Below are 17,148 nucleotides of genomic sequence, written 5' to 3' on the forward strand. Positions count from 1 at the left end.
TGCTCTCTTCAAAGCTGTCAGACAGAGTCGATTGTGTCTGCAGAGGTTTCGGCTGCGATTGTTATTGCCCTGTCCCCAGAGGTGAAGTCTACAGAGACAGGCAGGTTTCCTTGAGCTGCTGTGATCTCCACCCACTTCGAGCTTCCCAGTGGCTTTGTTTACCTACTTAAGCCTCAGCAATGGCGGGTGCCCCTCCCCCAGCCTCGCTGCTGCCTTGCCGGTAGATCACAGACTGCTGTGCTAGCAATGAGGGAGGCTCCGTGGGTGTGGGACCCTCCTGGCCAGGTGTGGGATATGATCTCCTGGTGTGCCTGTTTGCTTAAAGTGCAGTATTGGGATGGGAGTTATCCGATTTTCCAGGTGTTGTGTGTCTCAGTTCCCCTGGCTAGGAAAAGGGATTCCCTTCCCCCTTGCACTTCCCAGGTGAGGCAATGCCTCGCCCTGCTTCAGCTCTCGCTGGTCGGGCTGCAGCAGCTGACCAGCACTGATCGTCCGGCACTCCCCAGTGAGATGAACCCAGTACCTCAGTTGAAAATGCAGAAATCACCGGTCTTCTGTGTCGCTCGCACTGGGAGTTGGAGACTGGAGCTGTTCCTATTCGGCCATCTTGCTCCGCCTAAAATTCTTTTCTTTAAGAATGTTAAATATTGACCCCCACTCTCTTCTGGCTTGTAGAGTTCCTGCCGAGAGATCTGCTGTTAGTCTGATGGGCTTCCCTTTGTGGGTAACCCGACCTTTCTCTCTGGCTGCCCTTAAGATTTTTTCCTTCATTTCAACTTTGGTGAATCTGGCAATTATTTGTCTTGGAGTTGCTCTACTCGAGGAATATCTTTGTGGCATTCTCTGTATTTCCTGAATTTGAACGTTGACTTGCCCTACTAGGTTGGGGAAGTTCTCCTGGATGATATCCTGAAGAGTGTTTTCCACCTTAGTTCCATTTTCCCCCTCAATTTCAGGCACCCCAATCAGACGTAGATTTGGTCTTTTTACATAATCCCATACTTCTTGCAGGCTTTGTTCATTTCTTTTTCTTCTTTTTTCTTTAGATTTCTCTTCTGGCTTCATTTCATTCATTTGATCCTGAATTGCTGATACTCTTTCTTCCAGTTGATCAAGTTGGTTACTGAAGCTTGTGCATTTGTCACGTATTTCTTGTGTTATGGTTTTCATCTCTGTCTATTCGTTTATGGCCTTCTCTGCATTAATTATTCTGGTTTTCAATTCTTCCACTCTTTTTTCAAGAGTTTTAGTTTCTTTGCTCTGGGTATGTAATTCCTCCTTTAGCTCTGAGAAGTTTGATGGACTGAAGTCTTCTTCTCTCATCTCATCAAAGTCATTCTCCATCCAGCTTTGATCCGTTGCTGGCGATGAGCTGCATTCCTTTGGAGGGGGAGATGCTCTCTTATTTTTTGAATTTCCAGCTTTTCTGCCCTGCTTTTTCCCCATCTTTGTTGTTTTATCTGCCTGTGGTCTTTGATGATGGTGACGTACTGATGGGGTTTTGGTGTGGGTGTCCTTCCTGTTTGTTGGTTTTCCTTTTAACTGTCAGGACCCTCAGCTGTAGGTCTGTTGGAGATTGCTTGAGGTCCACTCCAGACCCTGTTTGCCTGGGTATCAGTAGCAGAGACTGCAGAAGATAGGATACTGCTGAACAGCGAGTGTACCTGTCTGGTTCTTGCGTTGGATGCTTCCTCTCAGGGGTGTACTCCACCCTGTGAGGTGTGGGGTGTCGGTCTGCCCCTAATGGAGGATGTCTCCCAGTTAGTCTACTCAGAGGTCAGGGACCCACTTGAGCAGGCGGTCTGTCCGTTCTCAGATCTCAACCTCCGTGTTGGGAGATCCACCGCTCTCTTTAAAGCTGTCAGACAGAGTTGCTTGCATCTGCAGAGGTTTCTGCTGCTTTTGTTGTTGTTGTTGTTGTTGTTTAGCTGTGCCCTGTCCCCAGAGGTGGAGTCTACAGAGACTGGCAGGCCTCCTTGAGCTGCTGTGAGCTCCACCCAGTTGGATCTTCCCAGGGCTTTGTTTACCTACTTAAGCCTCAGCAATGGTGGGTGCCCCTCCCCCAGCCTAGCTGCTGCCTTGCAGTTAGATCGCAGACTGCTGTGCTAGCAATGAGGAAGGCTCCCTGGGTGTGGGACCCTCCTGGCCAGGTGTGGGATATAATCTCTTGGTGTGCCCGATTGCTTAAAGTGCAGTATTGGGGTGGGAGTTACCCGATTTTCCAGGTGTTGTGTGTCTCTGTTCCCCTGGCTGGGAAAAGGGATTCCCTTCCCCTTTGTGCTTCTCAGATGAGGCGATGCCTCGCCCTGCTTCAGCTCTTGCTGGTCGGGCTGCAACAGCTGACCAACACTGATTATCTGGCACTCCCGAGTAAGATGAGCTCAGTACCTCAGTTGATAATGCAGAAATCACCTGTCTTCTGTGTCGCTCACGCTGGGAGCTGGAGACTGGAGCTGTTCCTTTTGGCCATCTTGCTCCGCCCCCTTGATGCATTTTCTTCATAGCATTTCTTGTCTTTACAATTTGGCATGTTTTTGCAGTGACTGGTACCAATTGCTCTTTTCCATGTTAAGTGCTTCCTTCAGGGTCTCTTGTAAGGCAGGCTTGGTGGTGACAAAATCTCTCAGCATTTGCTTGTCTGTAGAGGATTTCATTTTTCCTTCACTTATGAAGTTTAGTTTGGCTGGATATCTGATTCTGGGTTGAAAATTATTTTCTTTAAGAATGTTGAATATTGGCCCCCACTCTCTTCAGGCTTGTAGGGTTTCTGCTGAGAGATCTGCTCTTTGTCTGATGGGCTTTCCTTTGTCGGTAACCTGACCTTTCTTTCTGGTTACGCTTAGCATTTTTTTTTCTTCATTTCAACCTTGGTGAATTTGACAATTATTTGTCTTGGAGTTGGTCTTCTCAAGGATTATCTTTGCGGTGTTCTCTGTATTTCCTGAATTTGAATGTTGGCCTGCTTTGTTATGTTGGGAGATTTCTCTTGGATAATATCCTGAAGAGTGTTTCCTAACTTGGTTCCATTTTCTCCATCACTTTAAGGTATGCCAATCAAACATAGATCTGGTCTTTTTACATAGTCCCATATTTCTTGGAGGCTTTGTTTCTTTCTTTTTACACTTTTTTCCCTAAACTTGTCTTCTTGCTTTATGTCATTAATTTGATGTTCAATCACTGATATCCTATTTTCCAATTGATCAAATTGGCTATTGAAGCTTGTGCATGTGTCACAAAGTTATCATGCCATAGTTTTCAGCTCCACCAGGTCATTTAAGGTCTTCTCTACACTGTTTATTCTACTTAGCCATTCGTCTAACATTTTCTCAATGCTTTTAGCTTCTTTGCAATGGGTTAGAATATGCTCCTTTAGCTTGGAGAAGTTTGCTATTACAGACCTTCTGAAGCCTACTTCTGTCAAGTCATCAAAGTCATTCTCCTTCCAGCTTTGCTCCATTGCTGGTGAAGAGTTGCAACCCTTTGGAGGAGAAGCAGCACTCTGGTTTTTAGAACATTCAGTTTTTCTGCTCTGGTTTCTCCCCATCTTTGTGGTTTTATCTACCTTTGGTCTTTGATGTTGGTGACCTACAGATGGGGTTTTGATGTGGATGTCCTTTTTGTAGATGTTGATGCTATTCCTTTCTGTTTGTTAGTTTTCCTTCTAATAGTCAGGTCCCTCAGCTGCAAGTCTGTTGGAGTTTGCTGGAGGTCCACTCCAGACCCTGTTTTCCTGGTGTCAACAGCAGAGGCTGCAGAACAGCAAATACTGCAGAACAGCAAATATTGCTGCCTGATTCTTCCTCTGGAAGCTTCCTCCCAGAGGGGCACCCACCCGTATGAGGTGTCTGTCGGCCCTACTGGGAGGTGCTTCCCTGATAGGCTACACAGGGATCAGGGACCCACTTGAGGAGACAGTCTGTCCATTCTCAGAGCTCAACCGCCATACTGGGGGAACCACTGCTCACTTCAGAGGTGTCAGGCAGGGATGTTTAACCTTGCAGAAGTAGTCTGCTGCCTTTTGTTCAGCTATGCCCTGCCCAAAGAGGTAGAGTCTATAGAGACAGTAGGCCTTGCTGAGTTGCAATGGACTCTGTCCAGTTTGAGCTTCTTGACCACTTTGTTTACTTACTCAAGCCTCAGCAATGGCAGATGCCCTCCCACCACCAGGCGGCCACCTCTCAGGTCACTCTCAGATTGCTGCACTAGCAGTGAGCAAGACTCTGTGTGTGTGGGACCTGCCAAGTCAGGCACAGGAGAGAATTTCCTGGTCTGCCATTTGCTAAGACTGTGGGAGAAATGCAGTAGTTGAGCAGGAGTATTCCATTTTATCAGGTACAGTCTGTGATGGCTTCCTTTGTCCAGGAAAGGGAAATACCCTGACCCCTTGCACTTCAGCTCACCTTCCTTGGGCTGCACACCACCCTGCTTAAGCTCACCTTCCTTGGGCTGCAACCTCTGTCCAACTAGTCCCAATGAGATAAGCCAGGTACCTCAGTTGGAAATGCAGAAATCACCTGCTTTCTGCATCAATCATAGTGTGAGCTGATGACCAGAGCTGTTCTTATTTAGCCATCTTCAAATGGAAGCCCTCTAAGTGATATATTTTGAAGTCAGGTAGTGTGATGCCTCCAGTTTTGTCTTTTAGATCACAGTTGCTTTGGCCTTGGTCTTTTGTAGTTCTGTACAAATGTAATGTGTTTTCCTATTTGTGCTTAGAATGTCATGGTATTCTGATAGAGGTTGTTAAGAATCTGCAGTTTCCTTTCGGCAGTATGTACATTTTAATAATACAAATTCTTCCAATTCAAGAATGTGACATATCTTTCCAAGTATTTGTGTCTTCTTAAATTTCTTTCATCCTTGTTTTATAGTTTTCATTGTAGATATGTTATGCCTCCTTCATTAAACATATTCTTAGGGGTTTTATTTTCTGTAGCTCTATTGAATGAAATTGGTTTTCTAAATTTTTGCAAATAGTTAGCTCTTTGCATACAGAACAATACCAATTTATGGATTATAATTTTGTATTATAAAAGTTTACTGAATTTGTTTATCAATCATAAGTGTTGTTTTCATGAAGCCTTTAGGTTTCTCTCTACATAAGGTCATGTCATCTGCAAGAAGGAGCCATTTTATTTCTTCCTTTCCAATTTTTATGTCCTTTATTTCTTTTCTTGGTTAATTACTCTGGCTAGACATTCAAGTATTAGGTTGGATAAGAGTGGTAAATGTGTGCATCTTTGTCATGTTCCAGATCTTAGGTAAAAGAAAACCATTCTACTTTTCCCCACTCAATATGATGGTAGCTGTGTGTTTACCATGTCTGGGCTTCATTGTTCTATGTATGCATTTGTTAGAAACTTAATGTTTTGAGAATTTTTATCCTGAATAAATATTGATATTTTATTAAATGACTTTTCTCTATCTATCATCTATCTATCATCTTTCTATCTACCTATATTTTTTTTCCTTCATTCTGTTGATGTGGTGCATTACATTTATTGACTTGCATATGTTGAATCATCCTGGCATCCCTGGGATAAATTCCAGTTGATCATATTGTGTAATCTTTTTAATACGCTGTTGGATTTGGTGGGCTAGTAGTTTGTTGATGACTTTTGCATCTTTATTCATCAGGTATATTGGCATATATATATATATATATATATGTTAATATAGGCCTATACATGTATGGCATACATATATAATATATATTAAATATCTATTTAATTATGTATTAAATATATATTTTATATGTATACACACACACACACATCTCCTTGTCTAGTGTGGGATCAGGGTAATACTAGCCTCACAATATGATACTGAAGTATTTTTGCCTTTTTGATGGTTTGGAAGAGTGAGAAAAATTGATATTATTTATTCTTTAAATTTGGCTGAATTTCATAGGGAAGACCTTAGCGCACTGACTTTTTAAATGAGACTTTACTATTGCTTTAAACTTCTTCCTCATTATTTATCTCTCCTTGTTTTTATTTCTTCATAATCCAGTCCTATTTTACTGTATGTGTCCAGTAATTTGTTTATTTTCCTACATTTTTCCAGTTTTTGGCATATATTTGTCCATAGTAGCCTCTTATAGTCCTTTTTATTTCTAGTGTCAATTTTTTTTTTTCCTTTTTTTAAAGAATCTTTAAGATTTTAGAGATGAAGTGTCACTTTGTCTCCCATGCTGGAATGTGGTGACCGTATTATAGCTCAATGAAGCCCAAACTCCTGGGTTTAAGCAATCCTTCTACCTCAAATTCCTGAGTAGCTGAGACAGGCATACACCACCAAGCCTGGCTAATTTATTTCAAATTTTGCAGATATGGGTTCTTACTAAGCTATTTTCAAACTTTGGACCTCGAATGATTCTTCAGCCTCTGTCTCCAAAAATGCTGGGATTATAGATGTGAGCCCATCTGCCTGATTTCCTTTTTCTCTTTGTAATCTCCCATTTTATTTGAGTATTTTCTGGTTTGTTATGTTTTGTTTTGTCCTGTTTTCAGTTACTTTGCTAAAGTCTTGTCAATTTTATCTCTTCAAACAACTAACTTAATATTTTGCTGATTTTCTATATTGTATTTTATTTCTATTTCATTTATTTCTCCTGTAACCTTTGTTAAATATCTTGTTTTCCTAAAAATTTTGAGTTTCCTTGTTCTTGTTTTTCTAATTCCTTGAGATGTTATCATAAATTGTTTTTTTGAAATCTTATTACTTTTTTGATGCGTGTGTTCATTGTCGTAGACGTTCCTCTTAGAGCTGATTTTGCTGTATCTATTCATCTTGCTATATTATGCTGCCAGTTTTGTCTCAAGAAAATGTTTAAATTTACTTTTAAATTTGTTCATGTACTCATTGATCATTCATGAACATACTGTTTAATTTCCACGTAGTTGTACAGTTTATAATATTCCTTCTTTTATTGATTTTATCTTTTTTCACTGTGATTATAAAAATTATATGAGATGATTTAACTTTTTAATATGTGCTTTCTCTTTTGTAATCTGACAGAAAATGTTCTGTGTGCTGTTGAGAAGAATATGTATTCTGCAGTTTTTGAGTGGCATTTTCTGTAAATGTATGTTAGTTTTATTTTGTCTAGAGTGCAGTTTAACTCCTATATTTTGTCTAGAGTGCAGTTTAACTCCTATGTTGTTCTATTGATTTTCTGTCTTGATTATCTGTTGCTGTAATTAGGGTTTTTAGTTAGTCTACTATTTTTGTATTACAGCTTATCTCACTCTTTAGGTCTATTAATATTTGTTATATATTTTCCCTGGCATGAGAGACACACATGTTTACAATTGTTATATTCTGCTGCAATATTAACCCTTTATCATTATGTAATGGCTTTGTCTTTTTAAAAATCATTCTTGACTTAAAGTCTATTAAATCTGATATAATAATAGCTACTCCTGCTTTTTTTTAATGTTTATTTTTCTTTTCCACTGGAATTAAATACCTTTTTCTACTTCTTTACTTTTAGTTTATGCATATTTTTATAGGTATAGTAATTTTCTTATAGGAAAAATATAGTTGGGTAATTTTATTTTATCCATTTAGCCATTTCTATATATGTTAATTGAAGAATTTAATCCATTTACATTTAAGAATATTATTAACAATTAAAGATTTAATACTGCCATTTTTAAAATTTTTCTCTGGCTGTTTTCAGATTATTTTGTCCTTTACTCCCTTCTCTTACTGTGTTCCTTTGAGGTCAAGTAACTTTCTCTAGTAGTATGTTTTAATTCCATTTAGGTAATTTTACTGTATCTATTATAGGTTTTTGCTTTGAGGTTACCAGGAGGCTACGGAAACACTTTATAGTTATAAGAGGTTATTTTACATAAATTACAACTTTAATTCGAAAGAAAAAAATTAAACTGCATTTTCACAATATTTACCCAATTGCTGGACTTTTTCATGTCTCAATTTACATCTTTCTATGTTGTCTATCTCTTAATTATTGTAGTTATTACCTTTATTAGTTTTCGTTTATACTTTTATACTAAATATCAGTTAGAGCATTAGAGTATTCTGACTTTGTCTATGTATTTACATTTACAAGTTACTTTTTATATTTTATTTGTTATCTGTTAGTGTCCTTTTCCTTTAGAGTGAAAAATATCCTTTGCATTTCTTTTAAGAGAGGTTTGGTGTTGGTGAATTCTCTTAGCTTTTACTTGCATTGAAAAATCTTTATCTCTTCCTCATACATGAAGGCATGTTTTGATGAGTATAGTATTCTTGGATTAAAGGCTTTTCAAATTTTTGTTTACTTCAGCATTTTGACTATATTATCCCACTCTCTTCTTGCCTACATGGTTTTTATTTTATTTTTGCTGAGAAATTCACTGAAAACAGTTTTGGAACACTATTGAATGTGTTATGTTTTGTTGTTGTTGTTGTTTTGTTTTGTTTTGTTTTTGTCTCTCCTTCTGCTTTCAGTATTGTTTTTGTTCTTTGATTTTTGGTAATTTGATTATAATCTGCCTCTGGAAATTACTTTCTGGGTTGAATTTGTTTGGTGATGTCTAAGCTAACTGTTACCAGATAAGTATTGTCTTTCTCCAAATTTGGAAAATGTTGAGTCCTTTTTATCTTGAGTTGGTTTTCTAGTCCTTTCTTTTCTATCTCATATCCGTTGGAAACTTATATTATGTGGAAGTCATTCCCTTCACAGTGTCATATAAGTTCTGTGGCTGCCACTATGTCTTTTTTCTTTTTATTCCTCTGATTAGGTAATTACATGTTTTCTTTCTTTGACCTTACTGATTCTTTCCTGTTTGATCAAGTCTGCTGTTGGAGTTTTCTAATTAGTTTTTCAATTTAACAATTTTATCCTGCATTTCAAGGATTTCATTTTTTTATTATTATGATTTCTTTCTCAAATGCCTAATATTGTGTCTGCATTATTTTCCAAGTTTATTTAGCTTAGTTTTTTGTTTACAGTTTATGTGATTACTGAACTTGTCAAAGAGATTTATTGTGAATTTGTTGTCAGATATTTAAGCATCTTCAAATCTTTTGGTGCATTATTGAAACTTGATTGGGTTCTTTTGGAGATGTTCATATTTCCCAGCTTTTTTTGTTGCTGTTGTTTAACAATGCTTGCTCTTTACATTAATATCTGCATGTTTAAAAAGATAGCCATCTGATTCAGCTTTTTAAGGTGTTATGCAGTGGTGTTAAAACTTTACTATTTAATATCAGAGCTGAATCAGTGCCCTAAGGATTCTTTCTCTTCTGAGGAGAGCTTATAGTTGATAGCAGAACCTAAATAGTGCACTAGAGCTAAATCTCTTCCATGCTGTTGTTTTCCTGTCTGGGGAAGACTTATCATTACCATGAAAACATAATGCTGTGCCAGAACTTAAACCCAAACCTGTAGTAATGTCTGGGTTGGGGAAGGCTTAAGAAATAACTGGAACTTAGTTACTGGCCTGATAGTTGTTTCTGGGTCAGAAAAAGGCTCTGTATGATCACCTGGAATATTTGTAAAATCTAACCAAAGACTCTAGCCTTCCCTTGGATTGTGCCTCCTGTACTATTGTAGTGCTGCCTAGCCCCTCTCAGTGTGAATTCACTGCTGATAGGACCGCAAAGCTTCTGCCTTGATCTGTTTGCCATTTTCTATGATCAGTGCTTCTGCTTTTTGCTTCCAATTCAACCCAGGTGGTTCAGGCTTTCTGACACTCTTAATACCTCCTATGGGATGGAACAAAGAAGGCTTCTCACAATGATTCACACACTGATATGGGGATTGAATGTCCACCTGCAATTATTTTCTTCCACCTGTGTAATTTCAGGTACAGAGAAGTTTTCTGTGAGTGGTGCTATTTTGGTTTGGAGAATGGGTTGATGCAGCACAAATGAACTTTCTTCTTTCTGCTCATGGATTTTTAAATTTCAATGAACCCATAAGATTTTTCATTTTTCTCCTGAGCTCTGATGCTTTCAGAGTGGAATTTTTGTATTTCAGTATTTGCTAGTTGTATTTTTAAGAGGCACTGATGCTGGAGGTCTTCTATTCCACCATCTTGCTGATGTCATTCCTCAAATAATAATTTTATATTTTAGCAAATTATTTAGTTTTTAGGATTTTGTGTCTACATGACATGGACATGAAAAGAAATGTACTCTTATCACTGAAACTTTTTGTATATATTTTGGTTGTGTGCCTTTTCTAGTAATGAATGATTATATTTTAAGCCATATGTTTTATACATACACTTTCCTATAAAGAGACTAGGTGGTTCTGTGCATCAGCATATAGGGACAGAATATAACTACACATTAATAATTTATCAAGTCTTTATTTTAGAAGTGTAAGCAACCTTTATTTTAATCTTTGTTATGTTACACCTCTGTAATGCAGAGAAATTTTTATCTTCAGGAAATGGAAAATTTTGTCCAGAGTTCAGGGGAAGATGGTATTGTGGTGTTTTCTCTGGGGTCACTATTTCAAAATGTTACAGAAGAAAAGGCTAACATCATTGCTTCAGCCCTTGCCCAGATCCCACAGAAGGTCAGTAAAACCTGCAATCCTGATAAGCAGCTACTCACATAATGAGACAGCACGGCTTTATTTGGGTCTTGAATCTCATTTTTCACTCAGTATAACAGGCACCAAAATTTGTACCAAAATTTGTAAAGCATTATAGTAGTGTACATGGGCATAATTGATCATTTGCCTACTGATTCTTGCTGTTCCTGGAAACAACTCTCTTGACTGTCATTTGTTTATAATAAAATAGAAATAATAAATTAAGCCCCACTTTATATTTTAGGTTTTGAAATCTAAAAACATGTGCCAACTATTACAAAAAAAATTCTGACATGTATTATTTCAAAGGACCAGAAAAAGGAAAACTGATATAAAAAAATGTGAAGAAGAATCAATCTCAAGAATATCCCTTCTTATATTTGAGTGTATAAAACTGTATTCAGGGTACTTTTACTTAGAAATAAAAGCTCAGATTAATGTAGTCTTTCTAAATAATTAGAGGTTTCAAAAGTTAAATGTCAATTACAATTATATTTTAGTAACTTAATTATTTAAGTAATGTATTATGATATTCAACTAATTTTAACTTTATTACTGTAATTCTAGAATTTCACACTTTAGATAGTGGTATATATAAACTATCCAAAAGATATTTCATTTTATGTTTAGCTAAAATACATCAAACTCAATAAAGGCAAGTATACTAATTAGGAATTTGAAATATTATAATTTTAATTATGAAATTATCTGTTAAGTAGTTTGAAATATCTATGCCATCCTTTGTTTTCAAGTGTTCAAAATTTTTATAGGTGTACCACAAATACAAATTATGTAAAAAAAAGGTCCAATCCCAAAGAAAATTTATCATGGAACAATGGAATTTTCTAGCTCATTCCTCTTCAATAAAACTATTAAATATAAGAAGAAAGAGACCAGGAAGAAAATAGAGAAGAAAAGACACCCGATTATCCAAAATGCACACATAATTGAAAGCAAATTATATCTGTGGGGAACTGTAAATCTGATGGTAGAAGTAAAATGGTCCCATGAGTTAAAATGACACAGAGATCAGGTACTTACACAATTTTTAATTCTTATATGAAAAAGGATTAGCCAGTACTGAATTATTTTTTAAATATTCACTGATATTCTCATTCTCAAATATTTTTAATTGGTAATAAAATAATAGAATACTTAATAGGCAACGGGTACACATTATTTTTAAAGATCTTTGTAAAACGTCCAACCATATCTTTCAGTGTTTACACGATACCTCTGCATATCCCTGTCGGAACCATCACCTGAAGTACAATGAGTTTATAATTTATAACTATATCTACATCCTTAGAATGCTAATATCCTGTGGTTTAATCTGTGAAATACATGTGTTCCTTCCACAGGTGTTATGGAGATACAAAGGAAAAAAACCATCCACATTAGGAACCAATACTCGTCTGTATGATTGGATACCCCAGAATGATCTTCTTGGTAGGACTATGAGAAAGTAAAAATATGAACTAGATGAGGAAAAAATGAATAAATGTTAAATTGCAAGCAAATTCAGCAAAGATTTAAAATTATAAAACTTTATTTTACTTACACTTTTGAAGCAGATATAATTAAAGGATTGACTAAAATGGTATAGATTAACACTTTCTATTGTTAAAATGAGAGTGACATGAAATGCAAAAGGAATTAATGCCTCTTTTTCTGAAGATAGAAATGATCTTTAGTAGCAATGCTCCATGTGCACTCCTTTTAAAGAAAATGCTGTACGCTTCAGTGAGTTATCTAATAGTTTCGATTTTTAGTCCTGAAATTACTTTAAAATTTTAGAATAAAATAACTCACAATTTCTCATCCAATTTGCATACTAGGTCATCCCCAAACCAAAGCTTTTATCACTCATGGTGGAATGAATGGGGTCTATGAAGCTATTTACCATGGTGTCCCTATGGTGGGAGTTCCCATTTTTGGTGATCAGCCTGATAACATTGCTCACATGAAGGCCAAAGGAGCAGCTGTAGAAATAAACTTCAAAACTATGACAAGTGAAGATTTACTGAGGGCTGTGAGAACAGTCATTACCGATTCCTCGTAAGTACTACTGCTTCTACAGACTGATCTAACATTGATTATGTTATACATTATGCCAGAAAATGTTAAATATCACCCTGGTAGACATTTTTAGGGATTTTTCCCTGCAATATTGAGTCATTCATCAGCTTTGTATTGGGATAGTCCTGGAAAGTATAGTTCATAGAGTGTCAATGTTTCTTCATGGAAATATTAGGTTTAAGTTAACAATTGGCTTACTAAGCTTCTATTCACATCTTTATTTTACCCCATTTTGTTAAGAATATACTCTTTTTCAGTCTCTCCACTGTATCTCTTTAATGCTATGCAACCAACAATGTTCTTGTCACAACCAGAACCAATCTTTTACTCACCAAGTTTTTGGCTTGCATAACATATACTACGGTTTATCTACCTGTCTTTTACGAAAACAAAATGACAACTTTCTAAGTTCTATGGTGTTTTTGCCTTCCAGTTATAAAGAGAATGCTATGAGATTATCAAGAATTCACCATGATCAAAGTGTAAAGCCCCTGGATCGAGCAGTCTTCTGGATCGAGTTTGTCATGCGCCACAAAGGAGCCAAGCACCTGCGATCAGCTGCCCACGACCTCAACTGGTTCCAGCACCACTCTATAGATGTGATTGCATTCCTTCTGGCCTGTGTGGCAACTGCTATATTCTTGTTCACAAGATGTTTTTTATTTTCCTGTCAAAATTTTAATAAAACTAGAAAGATAGAAAAGAGGGAATAGATCTTTCCAAATTTAGGAAAGACCTGACGGTGTAATCCTGTTAATTCCAGCCACAAAGAATATAGTGAAAACACGTTACCTTTCTATTTTCATATTATCTATTCTGATATTTTATCTTAGCTATGAAGCCTAGAATTCCACGATCATGAAGTTATGAGCATATCTTATTCTTTCATTGTATTTTCCTAGGTGTCTTTACTCTCTTCTCTCACTTTGTGACACAAAGACATGAATACATCTATATTTTCCTATTTCTGATATTACTGTTTTCATGATGTCATTACTTCTATAACCCTAAGTGATAGGGTGACATGCAATATGCTGATTCCTGGTGTGTGCCCGAACACATGGATGTAAAGAAGTAAAACATGTAAAATTAAAAAAAAAAAAATCAGTAAACCACACAAACCAGGTAAGTGTTCTATGAGATTAGCTTGCTATGAGAAACATAATGATGTTTCTTTTTCAATTTAAATAAGCCCTTCTCCATACCCAGTATCAGTGATCTCAGAAAATGAATTGCTAATAATGATGATACAGCATTACACTTGGAAAAGTTTGCTATATTTCCATAGACCACATCTTGTCATGCCCTATATTTCTGCCATCACTCAACCAATATTTTTTGTGTTTTCTTGATGATAAAAAAGATCATTCTCATTATTGCCCTCAAACAATAAAATAAACTATTTTTTTCTCACATGGAGAAAATGTCAGTAAGATATTCAAGGTGAGCAGATTATGATGGGATAAGTAACCATTAGAAATATATGTTGTTGTTACTATTATTATTATTATTGTTTTTGAGACGGAGTCTCACTTTGTTGCCTAGGCTGGAGTGCAGTGGCACCATCCCGGCTCACTGCAACCTCTGCCTCCCGTGTTCAAGCAATTCTCCTGCCACAGCCTCTTGAGTAGCTGGGATTACAGGAGCCCGCCACCACCTCCAGCTATTTTTTGTATTTTTAGTAGAGACGGGGTTTCACTAAGTTGGTCAGGCTGGTCTTGAACCCCTGACCTCGTGATCCACCCGCCTTGGCCTCCCAAAGTGCTGCGATTACAGGCATAAGCCACCGCACTCGGCCAGAAATATATGGTTTGAATTACTGAGTTTATAAAATTTGTTTGATGGTACACTTAATAAAGAAGATTTAAATGTCTATTATTTTAAAATGATGAATACTCATGATTCTAATCTCTATAATCAAAAGTATAATTTCCTGTAGAAAAAGAAAGAGATGCTTGCTCTGAAAGTAAGACCAGTAAACTGCTTTCAGGTCTCAATCTTTAAGAATTGCAAATTCATCAAATAATTGCTTACATGATAAAAGTTTAAGGTATTAGAAAACCTGCTTAACAAACAATATTATGTATTAAATATTTTGATATGTAAAGCTCTACACAAAATTAAATATAGTTTAATAATCTTTACACTAATAAGCAAATATGTTAATCTTTTCATTTTTTTGCTGTCATGTAATCTTAGTGATATGCTTATTTATAATTTTAATTTAAGGACTTGATTTATTAAATAAACAAATTGGCTCAACTGGCTTTTTTAAAATTTTGAAATTCTTATAGATGTTGATAAGGTATATCTATAAATTAACTTCAATTTTTAAATGATGATATAAAAATAAATATAAGTATTTTTCTTGTCTGTGTATATAATTAAATGTAAATAAAATTATTTACTATGTTTTTAAAGTTTCTTAAGGTTTTACACCAATATGTTTTTTGACTTTTACAATATTATCATAATCTAAGAAAAGCTGATTATATCTGTCTTAAGCCTCTTCTTTTCTCTGCAATTAAGCACAGCAATTGATTAACATGCTGTGACAGGTAGGAAGCCATTTCTGGAGTTAAGCCTGCTAACACTCTGAGGCGTTTTAGGTTAGACGTTCATAGTACGTGGGACACTCTGCCTCTCAAGAACTGTTGCTCATAAGACTCTCCTTCATCAATCTGGCATTGCCTTTTGAGATCAGTTCCAATTAGAATCCAACTGGCCTTACTGTTGTAATATGTTCTATCTTAACCAGCACTTTATTACCAGGAGTCTGCCCAGGTTTGTTCTCTCATTCCTGTGAGAAGCTCCCAGCATAGATATTCTAAATTTTGGACTATTAATCTATTAACAAACCTTTGGAACGTGTTCACTTTAAGTTGAGCATAGTGTGATGAGATACAAATTAAATTATAATCCTATATGTGTGTGTTATAAATTTTAAAGTGTATAAATTAAATAACATATTCTAAGTATCCGACAAGGGTCAAATAAATGATATAAAGTCACTAAATCAAGGCTATTTGATCTCATCTTGTTTCAGAAATCTTCTGGTAACATCATCTTTTGTTTTTAAAATTATATCAATTACTGCAAACAAAGGAAATCTCAAAGGAATTTTTAATAATTACCTAGACTCTCACTTCTAGACCTAACAAATAAGAGCAAATTCCCATATTTTCATCACACCGTCTTTAAAATTTGCACATGGTGTGGTGGCAAAGTTGATGTTTTAAAGGTGGCAGAGTAGGAATGCCCTGTCCGTGTTCCCCCATGCAGAAAGAGACTTAACAACATCATACAGACCAAATTTTCATGGTGATAATCCCAGAAACTGGTGAAAAGGTTGCAGCACCCCAGAAAAGAGCAAAGCCAAGAAGAATTTTATTTTAATATCTAAGAAATATTGTACCATATCCTCTCTATAGATCCTTCTCTAGCCAGTACAGCTTTACACAATAGGAAAAAATTCCTTAGTCATCACTTTTCCCACAGGAGTGAAAGAAGAGTGGAATGTCTTCTAATGCTCTGGGTCTTCAGGGGACATCCCAAGGGTCTGATTTCTGTTACTGAACTTAAATCACTTATAGAAATCCCAGCCTTTGAAAGCCTGGGAATAAAGGCAGTGTGGCAGTTTTGGGCCTTACCAGAAGAGCTGCATTATCACTACAGAATGACAACAGCTGATGCAAAATATTACAAAATCCTGAAAACAAACAAATAAACAAAAAACCCTATTTAATTTGGTAATTACATTCAAACATTCAAACGTTGGAAATCACAACGTTTTAAGAAAAGCCCGGAGAGGATACAGCTCTTGGAATGGTTTGCAAAGCTCTCAACATCTCTAGCTGGGGTGATTGATGAAGGTCTTTCCCTACAATAAGCCAGGACATAAAGACTGGGAGATGTGGATGTTTCTTTAAAAATTTAAACAAAGAAATGCAAAGCATGCAGACAATGGAAAGTATGACCTATTTTAAGGAACAAAATAAACCTTTTTTCAACCCTGAATGAACAAAGGTCTATTAATTACCTGTCAAAAAATTCAAAATATATTAAATACCTAAGAAAATGTGGCATATACACACCATGGAATACTATGAAGCCATAAAAAAAGATGAGTTTGTGTCCTTTGTAGGGACATGGATGCAGCTGGAAACCATCATTCTCAGCAAACTATTGCAAGAACAGAAAACCAAACACCGCATGTTCTCACTCATAGGTGGGAACTGAACAATGAGATCACTTGGACTCGGGAAGGGGAACATCATACACCGGGGCCTATCATGGGGGAGGGGGAGGGATTGCATTGGGAGTTATACCTGATGTAAATGACGAGTTGATGGGTGCTGACAAGTTGATGGGTACAGCATGCCAACATGGCACAAGTATACATATGTAACAAACCTGCACGTTATGCAAATGTACCCTAGAACTTAAAGTATAATAATAAAAAATAAAAATAAAAAAATAAACCTAAGCAGTCTAAAAAAAAATTCAAAAAT

The 17,148-nt window shown here is 36.3% G+C and overlaps 1 protein-coding gene across 2 annotated transcripts in view; it reads left to right on the forward strand.

The window, feature by feature from the left end:
- Positions 1–15,653, forward strand: part of UGT2A3 (UDP glucuronosyltransferase family 2 member A3) — a 37,407-nt gene extending 21,754 nt beyond the window's left edge. Inside the window, exons 3-6 of one of the 2 annotated variants that reach the window (XM_078001824.1) lie at positions 10,391–10,540; positions 11,920–12,007; positions 12,397–12,616; positions 13,071–15,653. In XM_078001824.1, coding sequence (XP_077857950.1) covers positions 10,391–10,540; positions 11,920–12,007; positions 12,397–12,616; positions 13,071–13,350 — 738 coding nt within the window. In that variant the 3' untranslated portion in view covers positions 13,351–15,653. 2 annotated transcript variants of the gene reach the window in all.
- Positions 15,654–17,148: the final 1,495 nt, after the last annotated feature.

The sequence above is a fragment of the Macaca mulatta genome, chromosome 5 (genome assembly GCF_049350105.2).
Source record: "Macaca mulatta isolate MMU2019108-1 chromosome 5, T2T-MMU8v2.0, whole genome shotgun sequence".
NCBI lineage: Eukaryota > Metazoa > Chordata > Mammalia > Primates > Cercopithecidae > Macaca > Macaca mulatta.